The 14,541-nt window shown below is 49.6% G+C and overlaps 1 protein-coding gene across 6 annotated transcripts in view; it reads right to left on the bottom strand.

The window, feature by feature from the left end:
• VIT (vitrin) overlaps positions 1-14,541 on the bottom strand; it is a 99,785-nt gene that overhangs the window by 28,123 nt on the left and 57,121 nt on the right. For 4 of the 6 annotated variants that reach the window (XM_044261772.1, XM_044261770.1, XM_044261771.1 and 1 more), the window contains exons 7-9: positions 12,494-12,685; positions 7,547-7,603; positions 842-886 (exon numbers count right to left, since the gene is read on the bottom strand). In XM_044261772.1, coding sequence (XP_044117707.1) covers positions 842-886; positions 7,547-7,603; positions 12,494-12,685 — 294 coding nt within the window. Of the gene's footprint in view, positions 1-841; positions 887-7,546; positions 7,604-12,485; positions 12,686-14,541 lie in introns of those variants that run through there. The other 2 variants (XM_044261774.1, XM_044261775.1) reach the window with 2 other exon arrangements.

Raw genomic sequence — 14,541 nt, 5'->3', positions numbered from 1 at the left:
TTCAGGCTCGGGAGTTTTCTCTAGAGCCATTTACATGGGAGCCAAGTTCACACATGTATCATTTAAGGGATCGAAGACAATCAGCGCAAATCTTCTCAGGCGCTGGAAGGCCAGTGAGTTTCTCAGGCAGCACCAGAAGTTGGTCAGTTGGTCTCCCTGTTTTCGGGAGGCCCGGGAGTGCCCTCCCAGAGGCTCTGGCAGAGGAGGAAGGTGCTGGGGGCTCCGCTCGCTCTTGGCTGTGGTGAGCTTTCTCTAGGCTTGTTAGTTTTTCCAATTTGCCGAGCACATGATTTCATCTTTCCATGAAAGGTCAGTCTGCTCATCCCACTTCCTCGCATCATTTTAAAGATTCGCTTTGGGTGTCTAACGGCATTTCTCAGCCAGGAGCCTCTCAGGGGAACGGTCCGAGGCTCCATGTTGGAGGGAGAAGGGAAGAAACGAGAGGCCCGCGTCCTTTCCTCCACCCCATCTCTCCCTACCAGTAAAATCTGCCCTCAGACCGAGAGCTGGGTTTGCTGTTGGAGTCTGGAACACTTAATTCAGTGAACAGCAAACAACACTCATTGACACGGAGGGAAAGCTGAACACCCGTCTGCAAAGAGGGGGAAATAGGGAGTCACAGTATGCTTCGAGATGGAGTGAGACTTGAAGCCTCATTTGGGGTTGAGGAACTCCCTCACTCCCGTCGTAGATCTTAGTCTTCATGTTTCTCATTTTCCTTTTGTTACCCAAGGGACAACACTGGCCTCTGCGCCACCCGCTGGCTTGTCAGACTCTCCTAATTCTGGCATCCTATGTGTCTCCGTCTAGTCAGGGCCAGGAGGTTGGGCTGTATAATTACCTGCATCTAAAAGGACCGATCCAGGTTGCCACAAGTCCATTTCCCCTGATTTTCAAAATTAAAAAGAAGCAAACTTGTTATTTAGGTGAAACCAGCAGAAGCTCTCAAATGAACTTCCAGGATGATAACATTTTACAGTTGTGGCAGAAAGTTCAGTAAAAGAACGTGGCACCAGGCTTTAGGATGAGGCTACCTAAAACCTTTAGGATTCTTCTCTCAGAAAGCTCTAAAAACCAAAGAGAGAAACATCTTTGCCTTTTCTTTCACTGTGCACCAAGAATCATGGAAAATAGAAATCCCGGGATTTGAGGGGACCAAAAACTCATCCAATCCAAACCAATCCCACCCAGCATGCTTCTACAACACCCCTGCCAAGTGATTGGATGGCTGGTGCTTGAATACCTCCAGGGACAGCGAGCTCATTACACACTTCTGGGACCACTGAGGTTGTTAGAAAATGTTTCCTGTATCGATCTGAAATCTTCATGCATCCCACCATCCACCTTCATGAAGCACCCACCATGAGCCCTAAGTCATTTTAGGTATATCTGACTACCCATCTGTTTATGTTCTCTTCCTTAGAACTATACAGAACGAATCTAGGCCCCTGCTGAGGTCAGGCGGTCCCCTCATTTCCTGAGTCTCTGCTTGTCACCGTGTGCTGCCAGCAGAAGACAGCAAAGTGGTGCCTGGTCTTTCTCTCTACAGTAAAATGTTGTATGCCCCCCATTCTAGGCTGATCTTGAAAAAGGGGAAGGGGTGGTTGGGAAGGGGGGGATTCTTATCCCATAGTCCCTGATGGCTGTAGGGGAGTCATGGCCAGGAGGGGCTCAGAGGCAGCACAAACGTGGGATGAAGCCTCCGAAGGATAGCAAGAAAAGCTGTTTCTCTCCCTTTGTCCCTTCTCTGCCCACCTGCCCAGCTCGGAAAGCTGACAGCTGAGGGCCTGATGAGCCCGTCAGCGTGCCTGCATCCTGCAATGATAAACACACTCAGAAGAAGTGGTGTTTTTCTTCGTATGATGATGTGAGGCTATTCTGAAAGGCGATCTGTGTTCGTGCACATTCTGATTCAATGGTGAGAATGGAGTTTAATTTGGCTCGGCCATTAACCAGGTGTATGACCTTAGACAAGTCACAGACCCTCTGGAAGCTTGACTTCTTGGTGAAGAGCATTCGCAGGTTGGGTGAGATGCTCTCGAAGTTCAGATTTATGATTTATAGGTGTTAAACCTTCTGTTTCTTTAGACTTATTTCTCTATCGCCATCTGCTGGCAAAACACACTCTTCCCTTAAAAAAAAAAAGAAAGAAAGAAAGAAAAGAAAAAACAACCCAAAAACCAGTGCAGGTAGCATCTCTGCTTTTGCCCGAGGCTCTGGGCCCCCTTGAAGGCTACAGAGAATTACAATGCTGGGCATACTTCAGCAGGAGAGAAACAGTTTCCTGACAGCAAGGATCTCTTAAGCTCTCGCTCCTGTCCTGGGTTCTGGTCCTTCTGTTGGTGCCGTTTGTATTTGTTTGGGACAAGTATGAACTGAATCGCTTTCCTCCAAACCCCGAGGGCTGACAAATATTTGGACAGCTGAGACCTGGTGTTTTTGGACTTGGTGGTAATGGCAGGTCAGTCTGTGGGAACACTTCCATTCTGGCACCGAGGAGGAACCCGGGGATGGGAGGGTGAAAGGCAGGAGAAGGCCCACCCTGTGTCCACCAAACCCTAGCCAGGAACCCCGGGGGACTCCCTGCCTTCTCACACCCTAAGTTCTCTCCTGTGTAAAGCTGGGGTCCTAACCACTCGTCCTGACCTGCCTGCCACGGAGGGAAATGTGTACAAAATCACCCCAAAAAGGGGAAGGCAGTCTTGGAACACAAGGACTCATTTTTGTGGCCGTACTTGCTCCGTCATCTCCTCGATACCCTCCGTGTCTGAGACAGACGCTGGCCCCGAAGGATTCCCACAGAAAAAAGGTAGAACCATTAACGCTCACTAAGAGTGCGCCCCTTGTCAGGTTCTGACTAAGCACGTCGCAACGGTAAGTCCCCATAACCCCGAACGCTGGCTGACAACCATGACCCCATTTTAGAGGTGAGGAGACCCCTGCAGAGGGAGGAGGGAGCTGAGCTGGCAGGCCCGGCTCCGCAGACTGCACACAACCCCCACCTGTTTATCACTCCCGGGAGTCTCTGCCCCTGGAGCATCTCCGGGGGAAATGGGTGAGGCCCTGAAGGGACCCCGCCCCATAACTCCACTACGTGGGGCACGCAAGATCCCTGCTCGGAGACCCTGGTCATGATCTTGGCTCTGGTTCCAGCTTCTCTTCCCCGCCCACCTGGGAGCCCCCAGCACAGGACCCAAGTGGGAGCAATGACCCAGGGTCCCACAGAGATTCCCCCAGAGTGTGGGGGTGAGGAGGTGGCCATCAGACAGGCAGCAGGGCTCCAGGGCCAGGCCAGGGCACCTGGGCTCCTCCTTCCCCACATCCAGGCTTCCTGCCTAGAGCCACACGCTTCCCTCCAACGGCTCTCTCTGGCTGAGGAGAAACAGTGGGCACAGAGAGCAGCTGGCTGTGGGCCTCCCCCTGCGGCACCCCCTGCCCTGGCATGGGGCTCTCAGAGGGGCCCAGGACAGGCCGAGTTTCCCGGGGAGCCGTCGTCCCCATGAAACATCTGCCATCCTGGGTTTCCACAAGAGTTACACTCCCAGCTCCATGTGGGATATTGGTTTGGGACCTGGTAGCCTTTTTCTCATGCAAAAGACATGAGGTTGGGTTTCCAGGCCAGGGAAGCTTATTTGATCAAACATGGTAGCATGAAACAGAATGGTTCTGAGGAGAAGTCACTGAGTTCTAACTGAAATCTTCAGGGGTACCCCTCCCTCCCCGGGGCTGGGAGCAGGAGCAGCCATGCCCAGGTAGTGGCCCCCATGCCCACTCAGAGGGCCCGGAAGGAGGGGTAGCGTCCGGCATTGGGGCCTAGACAGGGCAATGGCCTTGCTGATGACTGTGGGGGACTAGAGGATCGGATCCTCTACTTGTAGAGGCAAAAGTTCCCACAGCACAATTCTAGAATCTGAAAACCGCTGATTCATCTCTGTAGTTCTAACCCAAGGCACAGTGTCTGACATAGCGCATGCTTGGTAAATGGTATTCTCTAAACTGAAGAGTAGCGCCTCTGCAGTGGGTGGGGGTGGCGAAAATGGGGGATGTGGGAAGTTACCTCAGTGGGCATCAGTGGGCAGAAGGCATGGCGGGAGGGGGAGCTGAGGTCAATGACAACCTCGCTGGGTCCATATATAGCTGCTTGTGTCTGGTAATGGGTTGCCCTAAACACAGATGAGGTATTTAGTGGGGCTCATGAGATTTGGTTCCATGTGGTGTATTTTTATCAGTGACAAGAACAGAGGCAGGTGGCATGTTCATCAATTTTGTGGATGACAGAAAAGTTGGAAAGATAGTTAATACACTAAACGACAGAATTAAGATTCAGGAAGATTGCAAGAGATGAAACTAAAAGAGAATTTCATAGCGATAAGTGTGATATTCTAAGTTGGGTTCAAAAAAAAAAAAAAAAAAACAAAACTCAATGGTGCAGAGACGGGATGGGTGTGATCTGCTTCCCTAGAAGTGTAAGAGAAAAAGTCCTGGTGCTTGAGTTATAGCCAGTTCAGGAGGAGATGAGCTGATGGGCTGCCGGCACTTCTTCCAAATATAACTGGGGATGTTTTCATGGAGGAGCAATATTTAGGCTGAGAGAGCAGTTCCTGGGCACACAACCCTCACGGGCTCGCGTTCTGCTCTGGGTGTCCTGCTCTGAGTCACTCACGGACCGGAGTGTAGCTAAGGGGTGTACCGTGGTCACAGAAGGACCTGTGGGAGGAACTGGAGAAATTTATCCTAGGAAAGATGGCACCTAAAGGCGGACATGAAGGCTCCTTTTGTATATTTGAAAGGCTCTCAAGTTCATGCTCTTTAAAACGACTGAAGATCCCAAAGGGCTGTTGTTTATGAGGGTCATATCTATTATTCTTATATTAAAATTTGAAATGATGCATTCTTTCATCTGAAACAGAGTATTAACTATTTCCCCACTTCACAATAGAGCTATTTTGTTTTAACAAACTTTTTATGAGAAACAGCTGCTTTTTAAAACAATTCAGTGAGAAGAGTGACAACTTTCTTCAATGTCTGGCAAAAGAAAAGATGGCCCAAATCTGATATCTGTTCCTCCGTCTGTGTGATATGTTGTTTTGGTTCATGTACGCAAAGAAAATTTGGCCTCATACAGTTGTGCAGTAGGAGAAGGGAGAACCTTATAAAATCCCTGGAAGTAGGGTCCTTGGACCATACTTTGAGAAGCTCCAGTTCAGAAAAATTAGGATCTGTGGGGCTGAGTTCTAGAAAGTTCTGTCAACAGTGAGGGGGCTGGGAATCCCGTAATGGCTCACTCAAAGTTCTCTGACCTAGGGCAAAAGCCTCTGTCTGGCATGCCCCCAAGGGATTCATTTCTTTGGTGGGGAATGAGAGCAGAGGCACCTTATGTAATTCTTCCCAATCCCAGGTTTCCATGATTTTCTAGCCAAAGAACTAGGTGACTTCTTGATAGGCATGATTGTCTCTTAGGAGAGAGCCGGCAGAAGGGCATCTAAGAACCCTAAGCGTTCTGACCTGCCTTTACTCACGGTGTGCGAGGGGCTTGCATCCACCTGCAGGAGCCCCAAGGAGGCTGGGCACCCCCTAATGAGGTCCGGGCGCCCGTGGGCTAGGAGGGGCTCTTGAGGCCAGGGCTCTCCGGGAGTGGGGGGGAGGCTCAGAGCAGTGTCGGGGATGATGACGGAGGGAGAGGAGCCACAGAAGTGAGTAGGATTTGAGGGTACAAAGGGAGCTGGGAGCATCTGTGAGGCTCGAGGAGATAGAGCATAATTGCTGGGAGCGTGAAGGAGAACAGAAAAGAAACAGGCTCAGAGGTAGAGGACCCGAGGTGGTAAGTTTAGAGAAAAGGAGTGGGGCCAAACCCTGAGAGAAACCTGGGGTTGTTGGCAGAAAAAGTCAGAGTTGGAGGTCAGGTAATGTGCCTTGTGGCACCGACCTCCGGGACCACACCTGATTTGCCGTGGTGTCTCTGGGTATCTGAGCTCCATCCCCGAGGCCCGTCCTGGGCTGTGCCCAGCTGGGGACCTCTCAAACCGACCCAGCCCAGGGCCGCTACTGGGTGTCCAGACGGCCAGACACTTTTCTCTCTGACACATTCAGAACAGACAAGGCAAAGAAACATTTCCTAGGGGGTAGAAACACCTTGGCCTGCCCCCAAACCCCGGGGCCGTGGAGATGAGCTGCGGAGGCTAGCGACCAGTGTGTGGGGAGAAGGGTGTTTGCCGGCGTGCTGGAGCAGGGATGGTAAGCAGCCAGCAGCTTCCCCAGCTTGACCTGTGCTCCGGCAGGGTTCTGGAAAACATCTTGGGGAGAATCCCGAGTTTGGATATCTGAGGGGACGCCACAGCACCAGCTGGCTCACTCGTCACCAGCAAACAGCTCTCTTCCCTTCATTTGCCCCGGCTCCGCTTCTCCTTGGAGGTCAGTCGAGCTGTTTGTGGTTGGCTCTCTCTTTGGGGGTTGTGGCGGAGGCAGAGCTCCTAGCCGCGGGGACAGGAGGAGGGAGTGCCCCATGCTTGGCTGCCTGAGGGGTCCCACGGGCCTGTTGAAGACTAAGATGGCCCTGGAGCCCTGGTCTTGTCTAGCGATCTGATTCTTCAAACCCTTTGTCCAGGACAACAGCGCGTCCTTTGGCAAAGGTACAATGGTGCAGCTCCTAGATGCGAGTCCTGTCTGGGGGCCCCTGGGGAACCCCTGCTCTGATCCAGTATCAAAGCCAAACAGAACTTACATTCTCCAGGAATCTTTTAACATGTGGAGGACAGACTACTATCCCCTGGCAAGAATAAGGCTCGACCTCTTTTCCTCAGGAGGTCCTGCCCTCCCCAGCCCCACCCCACACCCCCTTCCCCTACCATGGCAGTGCCTTGTGGCTGCAAACGGTATGGTGTCCTCCTATCAAGTGTGTCCACTTCTGGCCCAAGCCCTGAGCAGAGTTTGTAGAAAGCATCCAGCCTTGCTCGATTTTTCCTTTCTAATCTCTGCAGGCCTCATGGGCATTGCAGAGAAGAGAGCTTGCCTCATCCCTCTGCAATCCCAGTGTTTGGGCCAAACCTTTAAGGGATGCACCCAGAAGTGAAGAAAGGAGAGTTGGGAGTGCCATAATTCATAGAATTCCTGGAGGTCAGAGAACGCCTTTCTATTCCCTGTATCAGAGACGTACCCAAGCAAAGTCGGCCCTGCCCTTTCCTAGACAATGCTAAAAAAGGTTCTCTTTCTTTTACCCTAGTTCCTCAAGCACAAACCCCAGAGAGTATCATTTTTCAGCTTTATAAGAGCTTAGTTACTGAATCCTTAGGAATTTCGATCACAACCGCCACGAAATTGCCTCTAGGGAATGGCAACTGGTGAAAGCCTTGCTTATTTAATGGCTCCCTGGCTTTCCTTTCAAGTTTCCTTACAAGTGGGGCCCTTGAGCAGCATCTTCTGTTGGGATCACCGGTTTAAGGCTCTCTGTCCAAATCTAAATCAAATGGCCAGGTATCTGGGAAGGCAAACCCGACAGACACACTCTAGACTTCCGTTAGGAGCTGGAAAGGTGAGTTCAGGTTCTTACCTGGATTGGCGCGAGGGCTGTGGTGGCCGCTTGCGTAGGAGCTGGTGGACCCGAGATCTGTAAAAACATGGCACTGGTCAGAGCATGCATTTAATCTGCTCTCATTCTTTCCATGATCCAACCTAGCAAGACGTTACCAGCCAAGGTCAGAACAAAGGTAAATCTTTGTCCTTGGGTGGTCTGAACCTGCCCCAGGGAGGCCTTGAAATGGAAAAAAAGGGGGGGGGGTGAGGTGGGGATTTAACTCAAAATACGGACTGAAAATCCTACGTAATTTTAACCCCTGTATTTCACAATTGCCAAAGTAAGTATCTTTTGCTATAAAGGGCCATATTTTTTTACACTTCATTATTCTTACAATAATTCTCCTCACCTGTGACACTCCTGAGGCAGCTAAAGTAATATCAGTATCAATGTCATTTAACGTTCCACAATTTGTTTAAATGGCGTTAACATGGTACTGATGCAAATAGCATTAGCTTTCAGTCATTTTAAAGGTACACAATGGGTTATCCTTAATTACTTTGTGAGAAAAATCAAATACACTTCAGCATTCATTATTTATCAGGCAATTTCTCTGAAGCAAGGTTTTAAAAGAGAGGATGGGGAGGGACGTTTTGTAAAGAGAGATGCAAAGTCTGTTTTGGGGGGACAGGGAACCATGTGAAAATGAGCTGAGGGAAAGAACCAAATTTCACAGAAGGGAAGACACAGAAAGTCATGGAACACTATCAGTTCCTCAGAAAACAGAATCTATCCACAGTCAATGTTTCACTCCCTTAGACTCGGTTCCAATTATTTGAATACAAACTCAAAATAGCATTGTTTTCTCTCTAACTGTAACGAGAGCAGGTGCTCACTGTAAAAACACATACCATGCGCAGTAAGAAGTCACCTGCAGTTCCTCTATCCTGCAGATACTTGTACGCAACCATGGCAGAGAGTGTCGTATCCTTTTCTCTATGCCCACAGAAGTACCAAAATGAGGTCAGTACCCCTGCTGTTTTGTAGCCCCCTTCTTTGACTTCACAATCTGTCACAGGCCAGCCTCGGGTCAGTAAATGCACATATTCACCAAAATGTTAATAGCTGGGTGGTAATTGCTTTAACCCTTCTGATGGTGGACATTTAAACCGCTTATCTTTATTTTTTATTAGGAACAACATCTGTGTTCAGGCTCCTCACTCTCAGATGATAATTATCTGAGGATATACTCCTGTAAGTGCAAATTCTGGGTCGTTTCTCCACACTCTAGACCAAACCATGTATTGCCAGTTTCTCATGTGAATCGGCGAAAAATGACATGTTGTTGCTCAGTTTGCCTTGATTCGATTCCTGGCGAAGTTGAACAACTTTTGTTACGTTTATTGGTCGCTTATAGTTCTTCTGTTCTGGCCTAACTGGTCATGATGTTCCCTCATTTTTCTATGGGAAGGTTCCTCTTTTTCTTAGTATTTGTAATATTGGATTCTAAGGAAAAAGTTCTCCAGATACCTTCAATAAGATAAACTTTCAGAGAGGCAATAGCAGTTGGTGAGAAGGGAAGTCTCATGTGGAGGGACTGGGGAGTTGGAGATGCTGGTCCCCTTCCGCCTCCCTAGAAAGGGAAATGCGCGCAGCCGTGAGCATGCCGTGCCATTAGGGGGCGCTCTGCTCCCCTCCTTCATCCACCCCTTCTCTGTGGACAGAGGAAATCAGTCAGGTCTCCTGAGGCAACTGTGGCACTTCTTGAAAGGAAACGGACTAGGAAACTAACGCCTAGCAAAGCCACCCCACCCTTGGAAGCCTGTGGTAGATTCAGCTGACCTTGCAGCCGGCCTTTTCCAGAGCCCTTTTTCAGCATGTTTGTGGATCTGCTTCTACACGCTGCCCCTCTGGCCCTGGGATGTGGCTCTGCAGCCACCTGGCTCTTGGGGATGCCTGCGTAGTCCTTGGTATCTCCCATGATGAACAGAACAGCCTCGCTCCTGTCCCTCTGAGAGGTCTCTGTTGCTCTAGCTCTTGGCTCCCTTACCCCCAGCCTTGACTTGTTCCTTGCTATCTTGTTCGGTTGGCCCATTCTTGGGTCAGTTAAGAGGTGTCCAGCCCCCTCCTCCTTGTTCTTCTGCCTGTATCTGCCCCTCCTCCTGGACTGGGAGAGCCCCTGTCTTTTCCGACTATGAAGTTTCCACTTTCCACTAGACTCTCTACAAGTTCCTGTGTTCTGTGAGAATGACAGCTCCTTACCACATTGTGGAGCAAAGAGGACTCACAGACCCTCAGTGCAGATTGTTCCTGTTCTGGCTACACACTTCTAGGAGCCAAGAGCTGAAGTGACCCTTTGCAGGGATCTTGGTAGGATGTGTTCAGAGGAGTAGCCCAAGATCCCAGAACAGTGCCTGACACATTGTAGGCACTCAATAAATATTTGTTGACTGAATAAATAAATTGGGTTTTACTTGGCCACCCCTCCACAACCAACTTCTAGAACCTTTGACTCCAGGCACACATAAAAAGAGAGGGAAAAGCCCTTAATAAATGCAGTAACAAAAACTCACTTGTGTATCAGCAGTAGAAGAGTTGCTCTGTTAGAACTGGCAGAACATTCTCAATTTCTTTGAAGAAGAAAAGGGATTATCTGTGTACTAAATATTATTTAAAATAGTTGGGCTAAAATATCAGAGCAAATATCTATAGCCATACATTAATGTAGGCATTCTTCAAAGTAGACGGGCAATAACCTGGGGCTGGGGAGGGATTAGTTCATGGGCACAGGGCTTCTTTTTGGGGTGACAAAAATGTTCTAGAATCTGTCATGGTGATGGTTGCACAACTTTGTGATTACTAAGAACCACTGAGTCGTACACTTGAAATGGGTGAATTGTATGCTATGTGGAAAGTATCTCAATTAACTGTTATTAACAAAAAGACACAGGCATTCAAACACCCATTTTCAGTTCTCTTCCTACAAAAAATCCTTTGAACAGGCAATATAATTTTTTCTTGCCCTCTATCCCCTTCTTCCTCCCCAGTCTGGCCCCTTTCTTGGCAGCGAGGGTGGATGCGGGCCGGAACGCTCATTCTGGGTGTTTGCCTGGCAGTCTGTGGGGCGGCCTGGGCGCGGGTGCTGGACGAGGTTGGGCAGGGAGGCCAATGGGCTGGGAGGCTGCTGGCCAACGGCCCTGTGCCCCGGCCAGGAATAATGAGGCTGTGCCAGGTTGGGAGCCACAACCTGAGGTGGCTGAGGTTTGTACAAGCACAGGCCCAATGTGTCCCAGGATTTCCAGGCTCCCAGGGTAGCCAAATAAATATGCCACGTGTTTAATTATATGTGTTATGTAAGAATCGACCTCCTCCAAGGAGGCCCCATGAGCAAACAACTTAGTCAAGTACGCCGAAGTCTTTGAAAGAATCAAGGGCTTCAAAAGTCGAGGGCCTGAAGTTCAGAAAGAGGAAAACTTTGGGACTCCCCCACCCAACATCCTTCCTTCCTTCCTTCCTATGTGTCCTGCTGGCGGGCACGGTAAGCCTGTGCTCTAGTCGGCAGGGGTTACACGGCAACGGGATGGGGGGCAGGTCCTATGTATTCCGGACAGTATTTTTATTTGGGGACTTTATATCATAGCTTCTTCCATGGGTCATTCATTGAATGGACTGATAATACTCCTCGATTGGTAGAGTTCTTAGGAACACTGACTAAAAGGGTGCGTGGTGTGCTGGCCCCGGGAAGCCTGGACTGACCTGTAGGCCATTGTTGTTACTCATCACAGTGGGAGTTGATTGTGCTTAACACCCCCGCTTCTGAGATGGCCTCATCTGCGCCTGGGGGCGCCGAGAATGGCAGGGGCACCTCCTGCAGGCCAGTTCCAAGAGAACCAGGCTCCCGTTGTTTTTCAGCTGTGTGAGCTGGGCCGGCTGAGCCCCACACCCCAGGCTCCTCATCAGGACAAGGGACTAGTCAAAGCAGAAGTCATCCATTCACTGCAGAGGGCTGGTCGGAGAATTTCCTAGGAGAGTGTTTGTAAGGTGCTTCAAGGAGTGTCTAGCGCCTTGCAAGTGCTGATACTATTTGTTAGAGAAAAGGATAAAATGATGGCTGGGCTCTGACACGGGAGGGGGAAGGGCCATGCTGTGCCGCAGAAATGTCTGGAAGCTGGAGATGACACTGAACAGAACAAGACCCAGGCCCTTCCTCCTGGAAGGAAAAAATGGCCCCAGGAGGGAAATATTTAGAAAGGCCTGCTGAGACAAAAGTTGTCACACCTGCTGCGGAATTTTCCAGACTCTTGCCAGAGATGCTTAGAAGTGAGAGGGGTGCTGATTAGCTTAGGGGGGCTTGCAGAGAAGCCTGTGTAAAAACTAGAGAGGGGGTCCTCAGATGAATTCTTAAGGTCCTGTTTGATGTAATACCAAGATTAATTTCATAAAATAGACTATGGTAAAACCTAAAACTTGATTTAAGAGATGGATGCATAAAAAATGATCAGGAAAGGAATAAAAATGTAGCTATCTGGTTTTCCCTATAGGAGCTGTTTACTTTTGTTTGCTTCTAATGTTTGAAGACTTATGGGAATATACAGTGTGTCACTTAAAACCCAACAGTATTTCCACTGAACCCTACTATTCCTTCAGCTGGACTTTTGGAGAAATGAGGATTTTGCAATAGGAAACTTTTGTGTAATATCCTACCTTCCACAGTCTGACAATAGCAATCCCACTGTCAAATCTGTCTTCAGCCCCTTTGACATGGTCTGCTTAGCTCATAGCATGTTCTGAATTAGCATGAGGCTCAAGTCTACCCCTGGGTCTGGAAGGACACATCCACATACTCCTGGCCCAGGTCTCAGCATGACCCCTCACCCAGCTCAAAAGATGGGAGATGGGCACTCCACACAAGCATTCAGACAGAGCCGTAACTCTGAAAGCCTACTTTGCTAGCACAGGACAACACACAGTCTACCTACTGACCCAACTCCCAGCTCCTGTGGCCCACGGGCTGTGGTCCGAGGCTGCTGGTGGTTGAACCTGCAGATGGGGATGGCTTTGGCAGGCTCGTAGCGGTGGCTTCAGTGGTGGTGGCTCCCGTAACCTGCATCAGGGTAACTGGCTGTGCAGTTGTTCCTGGGACTGGTGGCTTCTGGTAGGCTGTAGTGGCCTCACCTGTAAAAAAGATGAAATGACATTGGGGACTACAAAATCATGGTAGGCTCTTGAGGACAGAAACAAAATAAATGTCTATTGAACGCTAGCTTTGAGCAAAGATCTGTGCTGGCCACTGAGGAGGATAAAATCCACCTTTCTGAAAAGAATGTACAACCTGGACAGAGCAATAAGCCAATAAATGAACTAAACACTAAATAACAATAAAATATTTAAACAATGGTTAAATACTATAGCAACATAGAGAGGGTAGAACTCGATTAACTGCCAGATTAATTTGCCAGATGCCGGAAGCAATGGTTCATGAACTTTCTCTTCCTTTCTCCCTTTCCCCCTTTCTTCCTTCCCTCCTTCCTTCCTCCCTCTCTCTCTCTCTGTCTTCTGCTGTGTCAGTTAGCACTGACCAAGGGATGGAAGGAATTTTGGGGGTTTCTGCTATGACTAGCTCTTAGAGAATACATTCTAGATGCGCTAGCTTGGATTGGTTCAAGACTAGTCAACTAACTCCTCTGGGCCCCAGTTTTCTCAACTGTAAAATGGGATAACAGAAATAACTAGATGGTAAAGATCATCTAGATTCTACTTCTTAAATTATGCTCTTTATTCACATGTAATGATTCAGGTTGTTTCCATGATTTTAAATAAGTCTGTTTATTAGTATTCTGGGTGCCTTGACAGTTTCTCTGAAGCTTCAGGGCAAGGGGACAAGGGGCTACCCAGTGGCCATTGGCTATTGAATTGACAACCATGGGTCTGTGCCAGGAGGACACCAAAAAATGGCCCGCAAACCAAACAGTGCCCCAGGGCTTGGAGGGAACAATAGCCACCATTTCCATGGGTCTCCTGAGCCCCATGGCAGGGACACCAGCTTCTACACTGGTGCAGCTGTAATAGCTTCCTAGGGTTGCTGTCCTAGGAAATCGCCACGTATTCAGGGGCTGAAAACAACAGTAATTTATTCTCTTGGAGTTCTGGAGGCCAGAAGTTGGAAATCAGTCTCACGGGGCTGAACTCCCTCGGGAGACTCAAGGGCAGAATCTACTCTCTGCCTCTTCCATCGTCTGGTGGCTGCTGGCTTTCCTTGGTCGTTGCCACCAAGCTTCCTCCAGCTTCACGGCTGACATCGTCAGGTGTCTCTCTGCTCCATCTCCGTATGACCTTCTCCTCCACGTGCATCAAGTTTCCCTCTGCCCCCACCACCACCCCAGATGATTCAGGATAATCTCCCCATGTAAGAACCTTAATGTAGTCCCATCCACAAAGCCCCCCTCCCTCTTCCTGTTTGTATTTTGCCAGATACAGAAGAAGGCACAGATTCCAGGGACGAGGACAGGGGTGTCTTTGGTGGGGGACATTTTTCAGCTTACCCACAACATCCTAGCTCTAGCTTTGAACTCTGCTTGGGGCTAATGCCTCTCTGGTGCACAGAACAGAGCCAAGAGGCTCACATGTGAGATGAGAAGGCGCTGCGCCCTTCCTGTGAACCCTCCAACTTCCCCTTTGACATATACAGCATGCGGGAAATGGTGTCGCCCCGTGGCTGTGGCCCAGCCATGCAGACAGACGTCTGAAGGGGCATGTAGACCCACGACCCAGAGCTAACATCTGCACGGTTGTCACCCTGCCGCCGTTGCCTTCTGTGGGAGTCACAGCAGTGACTCGGGAGAGCAGGTCGGCCAAAGGTGCCCTGGGCACGGGTTGGAGTTTGGCCCTTCAGTCTGCTCTTGTAGGCACCGGGCCATCGGGGCAGGAGACAGATCTCTCATTCACCGTGTTGTTGCTAACAGTGGGTCACCTTTAAATCTGCCTGTAGACTGTGCCAGACAAATTGCTGAAGAGCTGGCAGTGGCCTTGGG

This window comes from Neovison vison, chromosome 8 (assembly GCF_020171115.1).
Source record: "Neovison vison isolate M4711 chromosome 8, ASM_NN_V1, whole genome shotgun sequence".
NCBI classification, from domain to species: domain Eukaryota; kingdom Metazoa; phylum Chordata; class Mammalia; order Carnivora; family Mustelidae; genus Neogale; species Neogale vison.
The sequence above is the reverse complement of the archived record's forward strand: the minus strand, read 5'-3'. Positions and strand labels throughout refer to the sequence as shown.